The 20,731-nt window shown below is 39.6% G+C and overlaps 1 protein-coding gene across 1 annotated transcript in view; it reads left to right on the top strand.

The window, feature by feature from the left end:
• The window catches only part of LOC131032442 (riboflavin biosynthesis protein PYRD, chloroplastic), a 101,502-nt gene that overhangs the window by 25,142 nt on the left and 55,629 nt on the right, over positions 1-20,731 (top strand). The window contains exon 2 of the mRNA XM_057963415.2: positions 16,010-16,308. Coding sequence (XP_057819398.2) covers positions 16,010-16,308 — 299 coding nt within the window. The remainder of the gene's footprint in view (positions 1-16,009; positions 16,309-20,731) is intronic.

Consider the following 20,731-nt stretch of genomic DNA (forward strand, 5'->3'; position numbering starts at 1 on the left):
CCACATCATCGGTACATGTGGCAAGAATGCCTTCCCACTCAACTGCTTGGGTAAGGAAGTTCTCATCGATGGAGAGGAAGTTTGCAATCTTTGAAAGATTGCCTTTGTCAATCATCCCTGAATCCTGGCTCTCAAGTTCTCTGCCTGCAAATGTTTCTCCCTTAGGCTTTCCTTCTTTTAGATCTTTGACGCCACACAGAATACCTTGCCCAAGATCTCTCTAACACTTTCCTCCGTCTCAAAGCACTTGGTCTCGGATTTCTTCAGAACTTCAATCCGAGTGACCAAAGTATAGTACCATGTGCTGAAGTCGTACCTGTCTCCTGTCTGTATGATACCTGCATCCACTAAGCTTCTCTTCGACATGCCTCAGATAACCTTCAGATGAGGGAGTATTTCATTCTGAATTTCATCCACCTCTTCCCAATTGGTGGCTAGATCCTGGATAGGATCAATCAGTAAAGAAGCTGACTCATGTGCCGATACTAAATTCTCTACCAGTGTGTCAGCACGCACCGAAGCGTCTGAAATCCACTCCTTTGCTTGAGTGTACAAGCCCTTCATATCATCATAGTCCTTCATTGATCCCTGCTGAAGAGGCTGTGGCGGAGTAACCGGGACCTCACGGTTGAGCGGGCTGGTAAGATGGAGAACGTACTTTCTCCACTGCTGGTTCTCTTCTTCAACCTTCTTCCTCTTTTCTTTTTCATAAGCTAGACTCGTCTTTAGAACGTTGTAGGAGTCATCAAAATATTGGACCTCTTGGTCCTGGGTGGGCTTACCCAGCTCTATGGTGGTGACCTTGTAATCATCCGTGGTGACATTGTCTCTAGTCTTCCCTTCTTTGGGCACCGCTATCTAGACTGTCTTGAATCATGCACTGTCTCTCTGAATTAGGGAAAACTTCCTGGCGGGTTTGGGTGGTTTAGTTATAGTGGGCTCATTCACCTTCTCCAGAAATGTTGCAGTGACCTCTTCGGAGCGGGCCTCCTTGGGAACCTTGGCCTTTATCCTTTCTCTCAGCCAATCCGGAATGGTTGACTGCTTTACAGTGTTCCGGTCAAACTCATCATCTGCCTCTCCTGGGTTTGTTGGTATGCCATCCAAGAAGACTGTAGGTGCTTCAGTTTGCTCTTTGTCTGGACTTTGGACGACCTCTTCCACTACTTCCCTAACTGGTTGAGAAAGAACTCTTACTTGCTCATCAATCACGCAGATGTTCATCTCTTGCTCCCCAATTGCATTCTGACTGGGCACAATGGAAGCAACACTTAGGATGGAGTGGCCTTCGCTAGACTCTCTTCTTTCACCTATAACCCTTTTCCCTGTGACCTTTGTGGAGCTTCCAACCAACTCCTTCCTCTTTCGAGACCCAACACTTTCTGGATTTCGAACATCACCGACAGAGGTACAAGGATTGATGGACAGAGTATCATCTACTCCCATCAATTTGTAAGTCAAGGTCACACCTTTGGCCTTCAATTGCTTCATCTTTTCAGACCTCCACCACCTTGAATACTCAACCACCGACCTCATGAGGTCTGCTAGATCTGATTTTTCTCCCTCTATCCAATCTATTAAAACTAGGGGTTCGTTTTTCATCTTTTCAAAGCTCGACTACTGAAGTTCTAGGCTTTCTTCTACCTGATCGACAACTCTGAATACTTCTGTTGCTCTCACCATGCTCAAAGGGATTCTTGACCAGAATCTCTTCCTGATCTCGAAGCTATCGACTGCATTAGCCTAGTAGTCTTCTAGGTCCAGTCTGTGCTCAAACGTTGTTCCCTCGACCTTCTTTATCCTATGGAATGGATCGAAATTCCTCCTTGCTTTGTATTGATAGAAGGGATACCAGGCTAGCTCCTTGTTAGCGGTCGTAGCAGCTTGAGATGACGGACATGTTTCCAGCCCATTGCCAATTGTAAGTGAAGACGTTCCTGCCTTCTTTTGCTTATCCCTTTGAATCACTATATACTCCTCCAATTGTCTCACAACCTCGAGCAACACCACTCGGTTGGTAGGGTAAGCTGGAAGCTTGTATGGAGGCCTGGAGAATCCCTGAATTCGGAGGTAAGTGAACTTTGGATATTGGATGTACCAATACCCGAACCGATGGATGAAGTCCATAGACTCTTGAGAGAGTCTCTGGTGCAGCCCACCTTGAAGTGTCCGAGTAATGTGCATAAGGAAAGTATCATTCACTCTTTTGAAGTGGAATTTCTCTTCCATGTGGAGCTGGGGATAGCAATCATACACTGGAAACTGGTTCTCCTTGTTCCCTACTTCTCCTCTACAAGTGAGACCTCTGTATCTGTAGGTCCTGGCCAAGGAATAAAACAGGTAAGAACTCATGAAGAAAGTCCTACTCGTCTCCAGGTTCCTCAGCTGGCTGTCTAGGTTGTCGCTGATGATCCTGGCCTAGTCTATCATTTTTACTCCATTGATTATTTCATTAATGAAATAATACATCCATGGTTCGAATGGAGCTCCCTGAGGGTTTCCCATTATTCTATTGAGCAGGACTATCATGTCCCCAATGTCTTCCTTGAAGTATGCTCGTACTAGGCTCTTCCTCTGAAGTTTGGAGGCGCCCTTCCTTGGCTTGTCTAGCCAGGAATGGTTAACTATGGCATCATATTCCTCTAGGTGGTCTTGATACAGACTGTCAGCTTCGTCCTTTGTCATATACACTGTGTTGTGATATTCTGGGATCCTGAAGGCCTCTTTGATGGCCTCATCATTGATATTCACCAGCACTCTTCCATCAGGTGCAGCAATGTCCTTATTGATGGGGTTGTAGTGTTTGGCACATTCGACTACTAGTTCATTGCACTGCATGGTGAGGAGGAAGCCAGCAACATGCACGATGCCACTCTTCATCATCTTTCGCGCAATGGCGGTAGGCACAAGGTTGTCCAGACCAAACATTCGCTTCTTAAATTCCCTCAGATTGATGTGTCCGAGGTTGGTGTCACTGATGTTCTTCCATTTTGAAGTCATCCTCGACTCTGGAGGAGCATCTTTATCCACCTGAAATTTCATAATGTCTAGGGCCTGCAGACAAACAATGAAATTTTAAGTTAGAAAATAATTTGCAAAGTTTCGAAAATAACGGGGCTGCGAAATGGCTAAGTGTTGGAAAATTTTCATTTTATTCCCATACTTAGCCAAAAGAATTGAATTTTCACCTCAAAAACCCTCAATCTTAAGGCTGGTTGTCGTTACCACCAAGTGTCAAAACTTTCAAAATTTTTCATACTTTGCCAAAAAAAATGATTTTCTTTCTCCAAAATTTTTCGGAAAAAAGAAAATCATTTATTAAATTCTGGAAAATATTCAGAAAATTCATAATTTTAATTTCACCTTCGACTTGGATAGAAGTAAGGCTGGATAGAAGTAAGGCTAGAATTCTCTTCAGAACACTTAGAAAATTCAGAAAAGTTTAAATAACCCTTCCTCGTACTAGTTGCCTTTCTCCAAAAATCCGTGAAACTTTTGTCAAAAAAGTTATCCAACTTCCAGCAATATCAAAATTTTCTCCAGATGATCTTCAAACTGAAATACTTTACTAAGCTCTCCTTAGTAACTTCGAACTTCTTGGTGTAATAATGAAGTTGATAATGAAGTATTTGTAGACAAGGTTAAATCCTCAAGTAGAAACCCTTAAAATCTTCCAACTCATACTTCTAATTTTAACTTCATGTTTCCAAGTTTTAAGAAAATATCTCAAAAAAACTTTCCATTTTGATTTAAGTTTGAAAATATCCAATAATCCTCCAATATACTCTTTCAAAAAAAACTTTCCATTTTGGATTTAATTTTGAAGATATTCAATAGTCTTCCAATATTCTCTTCAAAAACTTTCTATCTTGATCTTCAAGTTTGAAATCTTTGTGGATTTTCCAATATCCCCATTTTCAAAAAAAACTTTCTATTTTGGAATTAAGTTCGAAATCTTGTAGGATTTTCCAATATCGCTCAAGCTTGTTGACTTTGCTTGACTTTTCATGTGTAGGTGGACTCTTGATGATAACTCTTATCACCTTCAAATTTTGGCGGACTTTTGGAGGTCTCTAGGCTAACATGGCGGAGTTTGGAGGTGGTACCAAGGGTATGGTGGACTTTGATAACTCTTCCTTTCACATTGTATCTACTTCCTTGGGTGGAGTTTTGAAGGGTCCCTTCAACATGGAGGGCAGACTTTGAGCAAAGCTCAATCAAGGCGAATTTTTGGCTAAGGCATAGGGCGGACTTTAGAACACATCCCCTATGGCGAACTTCTAGACATCTCCAACATGGGCGGACTTCTAGACATCTCCAACATGGGCGGACTTCTAGACCTCTCCATCATTTTGCTAGGGTAGGGCGGACTTTAGGAAGGACTCCAACATGTTCTTGGATAGGTCGGAGTTTTGGTGTTACTTCCACCAACATGGGCGGACTTTGGAGTCACCTCCACCAAGGCGAACTTTGAAGGCTCCAATATGCTTGGAGGGCGGAATTTAGACAAGGCATCTCCTTCATAGGGCAGACTTTAGGCAACATCCCCTAGGGCGGATTTTGGTGACTTCTCCACCAAGGCGGAGTCTTGGACTATCTCCCCATGGCGGACTTTGGAGAGTCCTAAGACATGGTGGACTTTGGTGGCATCTCCCCATGTGAAGACCTTGGGCGGACTTTGAACACATCTCCAACATGGGCGGACTTCTAGAGGTGGCTCTTCCTTCATGACTTAGCATCTTGGGCGAAGTTTGGACTAGCTATCTCACATGCCTAGGGCGGAGTTTAGAACACATCTCCCTAGGGTGGACTTTAGAACACACCCCCTTGATGGCATCACACATGGCGGAGTTTGAATGCATGTCTAGGATGGCGGACTTTGGAGGGTGCTCCCACATGACCTCCCACACACACATGGCGGACTTCTTGCAACCCTTGGGCGGACTTTGAAGGGTTCTCTAGTTTGGGTGGACTTTAGACAAGGCTCCTACATGGCCTAGGCGGACTTTGGAGACCACTCTCGAGGCTTCTCCAAGACAATGGCGGACTTTGGAGTGTTGGCCATCATGGCCTCTTCAACACATGGCGGACTTTAGGAGGGTCTTCTCTTCATGGCCTCCCGCATCATGACATCGTTTGAACCTGCAAAAACCCTTGTTAGCCAGACTTAGAAGAATTCTTAGAAAAATTTCAAAATTTCACAGCTTAATCAAATTTAACCGGATTAACTTGAAATTTGAAATCCATGCCTAGGTGGATTATCTGAAGCAATATGATCCCTAAAATCTAGAGATTTAGCTTTTTAGGTCAAAACTTGGAATTTTTTGAGTCCCGGTCGAAGCTGGTCAGTGGTGGCAGTGTAAACCCTAGGTTTGCATCCTGAAAAAGCAAAAAGCCTAAAATCTAGGGATTTAGCCTTTTAGGTCAAAACTTGGAATTTTTGAGTCCTGGTCGAGGCAGGTCAGTGGCAGCAGTGTAAACCCTAGGTTTGCATCCCGAAAAAGCAAAAAGCAGGGATCCCTAAAATCTAGGAAAAACTTTCTAAAAATAGCCACACTGGGGATCGGGCTGAAAATGCCAAAAACCAAATTTCCTAAAAAAAAGGAAAAAGCAAAAAAAACAAACTTTCTAAAAATAGAAAGTTGTCCAAATTCGTCCAAATCAATTGCGATCTTCGTCCTTTGGCCTTTCTAAGCACTCTGGTGGTGTTCGTATTTTGGAATCACATAATTTGCAAAAACTAACTTTCAATCGTCAGGGCCTGAAATGCTCAAAACTGGACAAGGCTTGGTGAAACTGTAGCGGAAGGTCATAGGACACTAACAAAACCCTAGAAAGAAGGAAAAGAGAGGGTCCCCATTTGCAATGGGGCGATGTGTGAAAAAAGGTCACAATAGGTATGCATCCCAAAATCAGGCTACTGTTCTAAAATTCTTCCAATTCCTTACCGAACTTTATTGCAAGCATCCAAAGGCCATAGTTTTAAGACGAAGCCAAAGTTGTTTTATTTCCAACTTTGTGAAAGCCGGCAAAAATACGGAATTCGATATTAGAGTGTAAAAATCATTCAAGGTACTAAAATGCAAGCGAAGTTCGACTTTGGCTAATGATGTAAAATTTTTTCACTCCAATCTCCTTAATACCAAAGCAAACACCCAAAAGCCCCGAACTTCATGCTAAAATCGCATTTTAAGATAGGGTAAAGACAAAATTCTTAATATAGAAAAGTTCAGCATTATCAGATACAACTCCCTTGCTAGACTCGATAAAAACACCAAATATGGTGTCGAAACAACAAAGCACTCAAAATTTAACAATCTAGGTTCAATGAAAGGGCTTAAATATTATGGTTTCGACTCTTGCTTTAACTGAAGGAAATGTTGAAATCGTGTTGGGTCTTTCGAACAGGTCAAGCCTTAGGGCATGAGGTTCACGTTTTTCGTTTTTCATCCTTTGTGTTTGCTGACAAAACATCGAAGTGGTCACTGAGAACATCCAAGCACTTAAAATTTCGAAAAATCTGAGTTTGGCTTTCGTTTTAGCAAGGTCGTGCATTTCAGGTTGATTGTGCTCTTGTCAAAGCCGTAAAAAACATCAAAGTTGTGTTACGACTTAGCATCGTAAGAGTTCATAAGAGATAAAGTTCGGTCGTTTTTTTTCTAAGAGGTGAAATTGCAAGCCATTTTCCACCTTGCTAAGGCCCAAAATAATATCAGCATCGCATTTTAAAGTGAAAGGTCAAGATTCCAAAGTGTGGAAGGCAAGTCAAAGTTTGTTAAGGTCATCGTGTTTTTTTGTTATCACCCTTGAAAAGACTGAAAATAATGCTGAAATTTGTTTTAAACATTTAAAGTCAAGGTTCAAAGTAGCATAAACCCAAAAAACTTTGGTGTTTTCTAAAGTAAAATAGGTTGTTTTCTTTTTCGATCCTTCCAAAGCCAGGGTGAACGCCTAACTTTATCATGCATTTAAAAGAAAGTCCAAAACCCATGTATCCAAGACAAAACCAAGCCGCCAACAATCTCATAAAATAGGCCACAATTCTGGTATGAACCAAAAATGACCTTGTTTCTAATGGTCCCTCCTAAGCGGAGGTTTTGGCCAATTGTCCCTTCCAATGCCAAGGTGGAGTGTGAGCTTCCTCATCCCATACTAACATTCAACGATGCCGTTGTTTCCTCTTTCAATGCCAAGGGCCTTACTCCAGGATTGCCTCCTAGGGTTAGGTTTTGTGGCCACAGGAGACGAGATTGAAGGCATCAAAGGCCTTTCTGGTGCTTATTGAAGACTTGAAATTTGGAGAGGTCTTCGCCCTCCAAGATGTTCATCCCAAACCGATACAACTCATCACTTCCTCAGAACCTTAAGACCTTCTCAGACATAGTGGTGTTCAAGTCCTTCGGAAAATAAACGAAGTATGAGATAATGATTAATCCCTGACCTATGTGTTCATGCAGGATGGAGGACACAACAATGGAGACCATGTGGAGATGCTTGGGATTGAGCACTATCATCCAGAGCATCGATTGAACCGAAGGATTCTTTGGTCAAGGCCAGAGAAGGAATTTTGCAGCCAGCATCCTGAGGATTCCCAGGACGACAATGCGGTGCTAGTCTATCAAGGACTAGCACTACCAGAGGACATGAGCAGGCCCAAAGGATACCAACACACTATGCTAGTGTCCTGGGTGGGTGCCCAAGTTGACCTAGGGCACTTGTGTTCTCAATTGTTTGTCGATAGGGTTTTTTGGGCCTTGGACGGGTGAAACTTGTTCACCAAAGGTGCTCATTGGGTCTTAGAGTGTCTAGGGAATCTCTGAGAGGGTACACTTATGCATCCAATGTTAGGTTGTAGTGTTGATTACATCAGTTTGTGTGCTTGTATCCATTGGAAGCCAATCGTCGTACTTAGGACTGAGGAGATGGGTAGGTTTGTCAAGAGAAATCTTGAATCTTGTGAATACTTGTAAGGATAAAAAACCCTTAATGATCATCCCTAAGGTGTCCCAAGCCTTCCTCTATGGTTGGTTGGATTTTAGGGACCTAAGTCTTGTGCTTGTGCATAGTCAAGTTGCGATGAGATGTTGTATGTGAGTTGTTGGAGCTAGTGATCTTTTGATTGTGTTGTAAGTGTTTGGGCTTGAGTTGGTCAACCAATTTTGATGTCGATTGGAGGTTGATGATCCCCTCATCTCATCCTAGTGTCATTTTGTGAGAGGACACAATAGTGGTGTGTGTCGATTGTCATTGAGGAGTCGTCCTTCCTCTACCTCTTATGTCGTTTCACCATGGTGAGTGGTTCCACATTTGTTGGTCTTCCGTTGTTGTCACCTTGCTTGTGAAATGATGACGTATGGTGTAGTTGTTCTTGTGTATCGTGGTGTCCCTTGCGACACTTGTGTGCATGTAGTCGTGCAAGTGTGACATGTTGTGTTGTATCTCTGGCGTTGAAGTTGTTAAGATCTTCTGGAAAGTTTAAAAAAAAATTTATTCTAGTTTTCTAGGCTTGTTTCCTCAAGGGTGCGGGGCATTACATTTTGAATTTATATACAAATATAAAATATAAATTAGTGTTTCCTAAGACTATATCTAACATGTCTAACACTAGTTAAAAATAAAGAAAGCTAAGACTAACAATCAATAAGAGAGTAGACCAAACTATGCATAAATAGGGAAATTAAGATGCACAAGTACAAAAATCAAGAAAATAATTACGAAATTCAAAGATCAATGAATAAATGTATGTATATTCACTTGTGAGATAAGTCATCTGAATCACAATCTAATCCCTCTAATAATATAAATTAAATATAGAAAAGGATTAAAAAAAGAGTTTGGGCTCTATGTACTGGATTGAGAATGTGTTATATACGGAGCTTTTGGAGTCAATTATTAACGAAACAAGTTTGAAATTCAAGGATTTATTTGAAAACGCAGATGATGCTGTGCAAACACGCAAATTTACAATAGCTAGAAAAAGTACTTTGTCAATCCTTCTAAACTACTTTACCCATCAAGATTTAATACTACCGACAAAAAAACTATATACACCACTGAAGCAGCATCCAGAACTAAATAACAATGAACAAAGATGAAAGAATAGTTACCTTCCTTCTCCTTCAATTCCACATGTGTCCTCTGCAAAATATTCTCTATTGCAACTGTTTTCTAATGTAATCTTGATAAATGCCTTTGTTGCAGACATAAATCAATTTGGTATCTGCAACCTCTGAAATAGTAGCAAATGCAGAAAAAAATGTACTATCTGATTTCAGTGATTAAATTGGACTTCTCAAGAGGTGCCTTCTTTATTTTTATAGGATGCGATGGCAGTGTAAGGGCTTGGTTGTAGTTGGCAATACGAATGTTTCAATCGTCCCTAAAATTTCGACAAAAAATGGCAAGAAGGGAAAAATAATGGTCATAAAACAGGCATAAGATTTTCCAGCGTGAGACACTTCCAATGGGGGTTCCCCACCTAAAAATTGCCTCTCAGTTAAAAATAACTTTATGAAGTCATTTTATCATATTAAATAACATAAAGTTAAATATTTAAATTAACTTTATTATTCAAATATTATTTAATATAATATCCATAAAACTCCAGTCGCCATGACGCTATCAACTTTCTGCAATAACTGACTATGCAAAAATAGCCATGATACCCATTGATCATCCTATGACTTACTATAAATAGTAAGTATGAACATAAGTGACCAAAAAGAGCTCTGGAAGGTACACACAAAACCTGCTAACTGATTATGTTGGGAGTAGACCGAACTATGACCAGCTGTTGGAAACAGCAGTTACTATAAATAGTAACTACTAAAAATAGTAAGGCAGCCCAGACTCCCAACTGACCAAACCATGTCGAAACTAACACTTACTAAAAATAGTAAGCCTCGGAACAGTTGCCCAAAATCACCCTAGAAAGTGTCAAACATCTCCAAAACATTCTTTGAGAAATTGGAGACCTCTAGGAACAAGCCAACCCTATCAGAATTGGTAAATATGAAGACATTACAAAATCTCTTCAAGAAAAATTCCCAAGTTATGGTGTCTAACACACATTGATGTTTTTGCTCCTCCTTGCACCACCATGTTGTCATTGATCCTATGAGAAGATGAGTGACAAATCATGCCTTAAGGCTGCTCTCATAAGTTTGCAAGCCAATGCACCTGTTGAGGCTCATCAATCATGCATTGGCTTGCATTCCATCCTTAGAAACTAGGAATGTAGGAGGTTGAAGATGCAACAAATCTTTGATATGATCTCCTTTCTCTTAGCTTATAGGGTGAAGTTGAACATTCTTGTTGCTGTGTTGATGGACTAGTTGGGTGCCTTTTTGTTGCTCTCCATTCCCCTAGGAGATGTTTTGGAATGATCTCTCTTAGGTTAGATGTCTCAACTTTGCTCCAAATGTTTTTTTTTTATCGGTAATTCATGTAGTGTATTGATTCAAAAAGAGATACACATTTCAAAATATCAAGCCCTTAGATTTGCATATTGGGGCAAATTTAGATTATTCCTTTACATCCCTTACATACAAAATTACAAAAAATGCATTCCCCTTTCCCGACTACACCTATGGTATGTCGATAGTCAAAAAAACATCAAAACTAGAGGGTGGGTTCCGCCACCTCCTAACCCTTCTTCACCATTGCCTTGCCTTTATTATTTTTTGCCACCATTGTCGCCACATTTTGATTCACGATCTCTAGGTCGACTCTGCAATCGGAATGCTCCCCTTGCAGCAGGACTCGAACCATCCTCGTCCTCCTCTTTCCCGCAGGTCGTCCTCGCTTCTGCCTTGGAGGTGCAGACTTAGCCTTCAATGCTCGATAATTCTCCTAGGGCCCCCATTTGGCTTGCTCCAAACGGATCTCCCAAGCAATCACAGACGCAATGTATTGCTGCACTCCTTGCATCCTGATTTGGGCCATTGCTCTCCTCACTTCCTTGTTGCAATTCACACTCTACAGTAGGAACGACCTGAGAGGAGGGTCAAATTCACTCACATGTATCCATACCCCTCCAGGGCATGCAAACCCTTCCCTGTCCCGCACCAGAGACAACAATCTTCCCATTCCCTCAAGCCACTCTTTCTTCACACATCTGCTCATAATCTCCACCACTGAGCTTCTAGGATCCAGTTCCTGACACCACGCCATGAACATTGATGCAATGTCCGCCTTGTTGCGGTATCTGAACTCCCCGTTTAGGTACTTCTCAAGCACAATCTTCACTCTCATGATGAAAGTTTGCTTTTCATAAGCAAAGATAATGGCTAGTCTGTCATCCATCATGCACCCCCAAAATGTCACCTGTTGTTTGCTTGTCTGCAGCAAGAAATTCGCCTCCATTCTTCCGAATCTGCTCGCTCAGTCCACCTTTGGCTTCACCGAGATGCCAAACAATGAATATGCCAGGTCGTGTATTGTGGTTTATAATCTACATTCGGCCGCCCTGCGTCTTAAATGCCTCTTCCAACTTGGCAATGGCTCATAAATTTGGCAACATATCCGAACATACGGATCCTACTCCAAGAGGGAGATTTTTTTAGTTTGTGGACTCTTTTGATCTCATATCATGTCGGCTTTGATCTGCCACCGCTAACTGCCGCCATTCATCTTTGCTATTGATGTGCGGCGCATCATTCCTCATCCTTCCACCTCATCCTCACACCAATCCTAAGTACTTGCTTCGAGTTCTCACGCTTGAGAGTAGTGTACTCCTTCTCTCCTTACATTATTGTCTTAAATAAGTTGTGAATCCTCTCCTCGGCTTAGCTCTGCTCTGCTGTCGTCATCCCTGCCTCATTCCACTTAGTTTCACCTTGTCGATATTCCACTGCTTCCTTTGCTCGAGCATCTACTTCTCGATTTCCCCCTCTCAGTGTGTGAGATATTTTGAATTGTGGGAAGTCATTTAAGAGTTTAATGATCATCTAATTAATCTTATCAATTTTCCAATGGGCTGCCTCCCTTTTTGAGATCCCCTGTGTTATGATTTTTGAATCACTCTCCAACTACAAATTTCTCACCCTGAGTCTTTTTGCCATCTGGATAGCCAATAGGGCTACATTAGCTTCTGCGAATGATTTCTTGCTACACATCCTGCACCTAATTGACTTGGATTACCCTTTGTCGCTCCATCAAAATTCACCTTAATCCAGTCTTTATCGGGGGGATTCCATTTAATGTTCTGTCTCTGTAGTTCTTTAGGATCAACCCTAGAAAGCCTATTAACGAGCCAACTTTGCTCCTAATGTTATGAATACAAAAAATGTAACTTTAGGCTATAAAACAAAAAAAAATCAATTTTTGGGCTATATTGGGGTTGTTTTAGACCCCCAAAATATTTTCAAGTTGTTTGATGTGAATTTCATGAATTCTTAGGACATAGATCTCTTTGATCTCTATAAATTTAAAAAAGGGTCTAATTGACCTCTGAAAGTTGGGCCCGCCGCATTAGAAATATAAAAACTTCTATGATACATAAAAGCTTTGTAAGATGGAGTTACACTTATTGACCAGTTTATGATGCATGTTATGACGTGTCATAAGGCATATTTGAATGGAGATAATAGAGTGCCCAAGTTGGTTGGTGGAGTTTGATGAACTTATGACAAGTGCAAGGAATATGCAATTTTTAGCCTATGATTATGGACTCATTTTGCGATTTGAGTCTTGGATTTTTAACTAAGGATTTGAGCTACACATTTTGGGTTGTTTTAGCTTTGGTTTTCTAATTACCATTTGATGGTCACCTACATATTGGGTGCTTTATATGGAGGCTTCAATTTTGAGTTTTAAAGGACTATTATGTTGCCAAAATTACTTCAAATCTCTTGGTGGTGATACTCCTGTTAAGTCTTAGACTTTGCAAGTTTATTGTAACCATTACTAATTAGTACACTGAGTTTCTTTGGAGTTTGGGATTTAGGATTTCTCAATGTAAGCCACTGTGCTATGATATATTGTTGTTTTTTTACCTTGTAACTGCAAAGATTTAATTTATTTGTACATTCTTCATCTCATTTGTACATTCTTCATCTCATAAAATAGTGCAGGAAGTATATTCTACTCCTCTACTTCCATTCACCTTCTATTCTTCTTGAGAGCATTGGTCTTACTCTTGAGATGCTTCATGTCTTGACAACAATATCTCTTGGACCACACAAATTGATTGCTAAATGGTATGAAGGATCTATATTCCTAGGCCATTTGGAATGTCTTAATGGTCATCCCCAAGGAGTAGATCTTGCCTTTGGGATGGGAGACAACATCTCCCAAAAGCACATCCCTAACTAAATGTCGCACCATCTTGTTAAGCATATAAACACAAATGAGAACAAAATGGAATAGGGTCAATAAATAATCCTAGAGCTCCCAACGTACCAACTATTTTCCAATACCATATGTAATGCCAACACTTGTAGCCACCCAAAATCACATGCGGATGAAAAAATTATAATACTTCTTTTTGAAAAGCATAAGCTAAAATAGAATAACTAGGGGTCATTTTTGCAACCTTTCCCCACGCATTCTTACCCAACAACTTTGACATTGCAAGAGAGATGTGTGTCTAGTTACAAGATACACAATGAGACATGTGCACAAGTGTGACCCTAACACTCACTTTCTGCTTTGTGCGACTAGATGCCTCGGTAAACATGACTAGTTGGCATGCACCTTAGTATGCTATGTCTAAGTAGAAAGGCTCCCATGGTCTTTCTAAGGTTTGTATGACCTAATAGTAGACAAGTTTAATAGCTAAAAATGTAAACATGTCACAAGGACAATTTAATTCTCATAAGCAATTTTAGGTTGGCTTGCAAGCCCTAATATGATTGGGTGGATGCATCTGAAATGCTTGTGCCATTGCAAGAACATCTCAAATGCTTGTGCCACTACAAGAAAATCATAGAGATATCTCAAATGCTTGTGCCATTGCAAGAGCATCGTAGAGATTACTATAAGTTTTGTGCAACCATTTTGTGGTCTACATGATGTAGCCTCAACAATACTACCACTTAATTACAAGCCCTACACAATTGGCTAGTGAAATATGTATCATAACTCTAGGAATATTTTACAAGGTTAATAGTGGACCTTGGTGTGTCGTTTCCATGCACATGACCCTAAGGACCCAATCTTAGACGGCCTCTGATGCAAGTAACTTTATGATTCAACGGCACAATGGTCCGTCCTATTAGGGTGTCCTCATGGAATACTACAGGGTTAAACTTTAGTAGCTGGCACTCTAGCACTAGATTGGGTATCACTGCACCAAGTGCAAGGAAGTCTTACAATAAAGGTCCCTTAATAACATGGTAATCAAGACAGCGTTATGCCATTGTACAGGTAATTAAAATTTTTTCTGCCTGCCATCTCTTCTATCAAATAAAACGAAAGCTTCAAATCCTCAGTTTCAAAGACCATCTCTTTTTGCAATGTAGTTTGTGCTTATGCCTTTCACTCTATAGTGAAACAAGTCATCCCTTTATTCATTTATTCATTGTTTTGCCTGCAAAATAAGTATTTCTATTAAAGCAATAATTGAAATCTTTTGCTTTTAAATTATTGTTTTTCACCACTAGCACTAGACTGGGTATCACTGCACCAAGTACAAGGAACTCTTACAATAAAGGTTCCTTAATAACATGGTAATCAAGACAGCATTATGCCACTGCACAGGTAATTTAATTGTTTTCTGCCTGCCAACATCTTCTATCAAATAAAACTGAAGTTTCAAATCCTTAGTTTCAGAGACCACGGCTTTTTGCAATGCAGTTTGTGCTTAGGCTTTTTGCAATACATTTTGTGCTTATGTCTCTCACTCTATAGTGAAACAAGTCATCCCTTTATTCATAGTTTTGCCCACAACATAAGAATTTCTATTAAAGCAATAATTGAATCTTCTGCTTTTAAATTATTGTTTTTCACTTGCACATGTACAAACTTCCAATCTTCAGATTCATTGGCTTCAATGATTAGTAGCTCTAGAACCAGGTTGACAAAAGCATGTTTACTTTTTCTTGGAATGCAAGATATGGAGCTGCATGAGTTCCTTTGTTGTACTTTATTTGGTCAGGTACAGGATTTTTATCTATTTAAGAAGCATGCCATATTGAGAGGAATGCCCAAGTTGAGTTATTCACACATTTATTGTTATCTGGAGAATAACTGGTGATGTCCAATGTATGCATGCCTACATGAAAATTGTCAATGTTTTTGCTGAATATAGCCCAATGTGTATAAGACTGCATGACTTCTGTTCATTGGTTTTTTGAAATAACCTGGTCGATAGCTTATTCCTAATATGTTATGGTATTTGATAAATTTTGTTACTCATTTAAATGCAGCATGCATCTGCCTTTTGTTTTTGAATTTGATGAGCTATGGAATGTTCTCCAGAAGGCTTGTTTATCAGGTTGAGAGCAATGCATGGCTAATCCATGATAGTGGAACATGAGGAACCCACTCTAAAAAGATAATGATGTAAGTACGTGGAAGGAGGAATATTTTTCTACTTTTTTTTCACAGTTTTACTCTTCATCACCATGCCCATTAAATACCAACTCCTCGCCTATTGACTCATTGAGTTTCTAGTTATGTAGTTTGGACGCCATTAAATTTAGTGAATGGGTTTACAACCATGTTGTAAATTGTAAAGTCTATTTGATACCCTTTCCCTTCTAGAAAATCCATTTTTTTCAAGGCATACTTTGCCTTGCAGCTAAAATGGCTGGCTGCTGAATAATGAAGCATGAATGAAACATGCCTATTTTATATATCCAATGAGGTTCTGAGCTTTATTTTCATACTTGTTTATAGGGTATCTGCATAATTGAAAATTTTGCAAAATTTGAGGTATCATTCTGCTAAAATTATTTGAAGAACCATTATGACTGTCTTTTTAATTTTAAGAGCCATGGTATTCTTTTCTTTACAAATTGAAATAACCATATGCCTCTCTTTGTTTTCTCTGTGTAATATTTTGCAGGTTTTTGCACTACGGGAAGCAGGCACAATGGCTGAAGGAGCCACTGCTTATGTGAGCCTAGAGCCATGCAATCACTACGGGAGAACTCCTCCATGTACTCAAGCACTGATTCGATCAAAAGTAAGACGTGTGGTGGTGGGTATGGTGGATCCAAATCCAATTGTGTCATCCCAGGGTGTGGCAACACTAAGAAATTCGGGAATTGATGTAATAGTTGGTGTGGAAGAACATTTATGCCAGAGCTTGAATGAAGCATATATCTATCGTATTCTAACAGGGAAGCCTTTTGTTGCATTGAGGTAAATTATCTTGCTAGTCATTTTTTCAAGATTATGATCATATGGATATGGTATCCTTCTTTGAGATTACACTTTTTCATTAATATTCCATTGAAAATATGTACGTCTTGAACATTTGCATGTGGTTACAGCATGTCATTCTACTTTTTGCATATATCATTCTCCTCAAGTGGTGTGATAAGTTTATAGTTTCCCATTTTCTTACTATTTGCTTCCTTTACAGTCTTTTGTCTGAGCTTGAATTCTCTAGCAGGATGACATATATGGTTCTTTTTGCCAAAGTGAAAATTCATACTTCATTTTCAAAATAAGACAAAATATTTTGGGCATCCCTCAGCAGATATTTTAGGACTTCATAAGAAATCTGTTTAGCAGTTCTATGACATCATGAATATTTTGAGTATTATTATCTTTTCCTATTTTTCTTTTTTTCAAAATAGTTCAAGAAGGATGTCATGTCCATCCAGTAGGTTTGATAACTTATGTCCATCTCAAAGGCTTTCCAACAATGTAGAGAACACTGTCTCAACATGCATATTGAGGCAGTAATTGCACATCAAAGTTTTCCACTAACCTCTGCCTTAATCTGTTCTGGAAATTGATCATAAAAACAGAAAGCTAAAATTGCAGGAAACAACCCCTGAAAATTTCACCAAAACATTCCATGCCTAAGACACTTTTGCAACGGGATGGATGCTACCATAATCCCCCAGACGCTTTTGCAACTACCTAGATGTGATCATAACTTCACTAAAAATTCACAGAAAACACACTTTTTGAAGATAAAAATTTACACAGCACCGATGAACATGTTTCCCTAGCTTCCCAAATCGACATATAGTAATTATGAGCTCTCTATGGTCAAAAAACACCATTATGTTGTCCAAAGCTCCAATTCACTCAATAATAACCTAGAACTTCAAACTAAGGTTTGAAGATGATTGGGAAATCCTATAGACCTGCCCTATAGTACATTGAATCACAAATTCAATAGCTAATAAGGTCCACCCTCAGAATTCAAAATGATAACTTTCAAAATTTAAACAATATTTTCCCCTCTTCAGGCAAAGTCCATAATAAACAAATGAATCTATTTTCAAGATGAATTTACTCAAATGAATATTACAATGGTAATTGCTAACCTATAACATCAATTTTCAATACATAAGTTGCATCTATAAGAACAATAATTATCACTCTACAATTTTGCTTGATTATAAAAAATGAAGAAATTCTTAAATAAAAGCTAGGGACTCTTATAAGTTTCAAGTGAGATCTCCACAGTTCCGTGAGATCCTCATAGCTCCTGATTTGTAAAGCAGCAGTGGGCGAGTCTGTCTCCCAACCAAGTGGAATTTAGAGGTCCACTCTTGCCTTGCTTAGAAGGTAGGCAACATGCAAAAACACAATCACACAAGTGGCAATATGCAAAACACGGTCATTGTTTTCCTAGCACATGAGGAATCACATATGATTCCAAAGAGGGATATGGCAATGGTAGTCTGCTGTCCACATTTTTGAACCTGTCCAGTGTTAAACTTTTCCCATGCTTTCTAGACACCATATGGTGCCAAGGCTAAACTTCTCATGGTGGTTGAATTCTTGAACCAAATTATGTATCTTTTTCCATCGTGGTTCCAGTTATTGAGCTTCTAATCAAGCTTTAAATGTTGCAAAGACGTCCAAAAATCATATTGTGGTTTTAAAAATAAACCAAGTGTCAATTTTTTGAAGTTATCAAATTTCCATTGAAACCTGACATGGTTGTGACCTAAGTCACAAGGTTCAAATTCGAATTCGAGTTCGAGTTTGGCAACAATAAAATTCGGATGAAGTTCGACAAGGGTAAAAATTAGAGCTATGAGATTTCCACAATCCATTTTTTGATACACTTATTGCTTTTGGATTCAATTGTGTGAGCAATTTTTTGTTAAATGGTAGTGCTCGATTAACCACAGGCAAACCATCAGATCTGTTGCCTTCCCAACCATAGACGATAAAATCCTACCATCACCCTCGAGCACACTACATATGTTTCTACTAACTAATCATTGTCAAAGGAATGAGATTTCTCCTCATATATATATGAGGGAGAGGCACCCTTTCACAAAGGGTCGACCCTCAAAGCTATCTAATATGATTTTATATTTTATTTGAATCAAATACAATTGCCCTTCTTTATTAGTCGGCCAACCCCCAAATGTGCAAAGCCAAAGGAAAATTGCACATTTGGTGAAGTCGGCCCCTCAAGGATTCTCTCGCAGCTATACATACACCAACTCTCCCTCTTAGCTAGGGAGGAATCCTTATCGATATCAAAGTGACATAGTGACAACCACCATGGCTACTCCCAGAGGGTGGGTCCATCATGGCTACTCCCATGAGTGGAAATGCAAATGAACACAAGTGTCCATCATAGAATCCTCAATGTGATGTCGTCATCTCATCATGACGTTCACCATGGCTACTCCCAGAGGGTGAATAAACACAAGTGTTAAGTCATGGAGTCTCTCACATGACATCCACCATGGCTACTCCCAGAGGGTGGAACAAGGGCTTTCACCTCAAACTTCTCTCGCAGAGAAGAATGCACTGTTGACGTGTATTTTGTACACAATCAAACACAGAATAAAATACCCAAGGGTACCTTATCCTCTCTTGAATAAAGCCTCTGATTGCTGAAGATGTCGCAAAAAAGGATCAATCAGGATGACTCCAAGGTTCTTTGATGTAGGGTCTCTACGTGTGGATAAGCACCAGTGGTCGTTGTGAATGCTGTTTCATCAAGGGGCCTTACGTTTCCGTATTACAGGAACAAAATTTCCTAAAACTAACAAGTTCTCAAAAGATCAAAAGGTAGGGTTTGCAAGAGATGAATTCTAATCTAATCCTAGGAATGACTCAATGTAGGCTAGACTTGGTAAGATTCTACCAATTTCAGTATTGCCAAGGAATAACAACTCTACTGAAGTTGATGCGATCTTCTAAGGTGACTAATGATTTTTCAATTCATCAAGAATCATAGACACTACCATGAAGGTACATATCAATGGTTCAATAATGATTTGAAGGTTTTAAGCAATCCAAATATCTCCAATTGACCACACAAGGCGTCCTTACAATCAGCAAGAAGCTAGTGGTTTGGAACGTGAATCTCACCAAAGATCAAGCTCAACACTTAGTCCTTCAAATTTAAACACTACTTCAACCAAGAATGATTCAAGAAAGTAAGCAACCATGAAAGTAGCCACAAGAATTGCAATAAAACACCATAACTTAAATATTTTATTGATCTCAAAGCCAAAATAGACAACAATTGCTTAAAATTCTCTCTTCAATGCTCAATCTTGCTACAAAATAACTTCTAACTATCTGACTCTAATATCTATTTCTCCTCTCAATCTCTAATTCTATTTTTCTATTATCTCTAAAATGAAAATGAGTGAGAGTATATATAGCATCCTCAATTACAATGAACGGCCTAGATCAAAAGAAGATCAACGGCTGAGATTCTGACACCTCAACCCTAATTAGGGTTTTATTACAAAAGTTCCCCTTCTATTGAACAATATTAAATGCATAGCCAAATATTTAATTGGCACAAAAATCTAGGAAACATAGACCAATGATAATTAAGGTGCCACATCATCTATAACAACCTCTCTTTTAGAACCTTGTTCCCTTTCCAATGCTCCTTCTTAGCATATGCAATGAATTTGGACACAATTCCTTCAATCTTAGCAATAGGAATCTCGAGAAGATTCCTCATTCGTTCCTTCAAGCGGATAACTTGATCGAAGGCTTTGAGAAGAGCTACATCCCATCCAGGTTCGAGTTCCTTGACTCTCTCAATCAGGAGCATAGTAGCGAACATTTGATCTCTTTGCTCATCTGTGATAATATTTTCATCTTTGCAAAAGATGACCTTAACCTTCTCTTCCAACTCTTGAAGATTCACATCTGTCTCATCTTCAATCCTTCTGCTAAGAATAGAACATAACACCTCAAACACCTTGTCCTGAATTGGATGGATGACCTCTTCAACTTGATTGCATTTGGTGCTGATGTCTTCGAAAAGAACTTCCTTCATCTGGAGTAGAGTTGACCATTGGAGTAAATTATGAGCTCCTCCATCCATTATCTTTTCTTGTGCTAGGATCTTCCTTGGCGTTTGCCTAATTGTAGAACAGGAATGATAACATCTCTAGTGTGTGCAAAGGCGGCTACCGTTATCATTAGGTTGTGAATGATCTCAAGGACCTGGATAGCTCGATGGGTGGTCTGCATCATTCTTGTTGCGAACTCAATGGCAACGGTATGGGATTTGTCAATCCAAGAGCTCATAAGCTGAACCAAGCTCTTAACTCTTTCTGCCTCGCCAACTGATCCAAGGGGAAGTGCTTGCACGGGAGACACTGCTGGA

Source organism: Cryptomeria japonica, chromosome 11, assembly GCF_030272615.1.
Source record: "Cryptomeria japonica chromosome 11, Sugi_1.0, whole genome shotgun sequence".
NCBI classification, from domain to species: domain Eukaryota; kingdom Viridiplantae; phylum Streptophyta; class Pinopsida; order Cupressales; family Cupressaceae; genus Cryptomeria; species Cryptomeria japonica.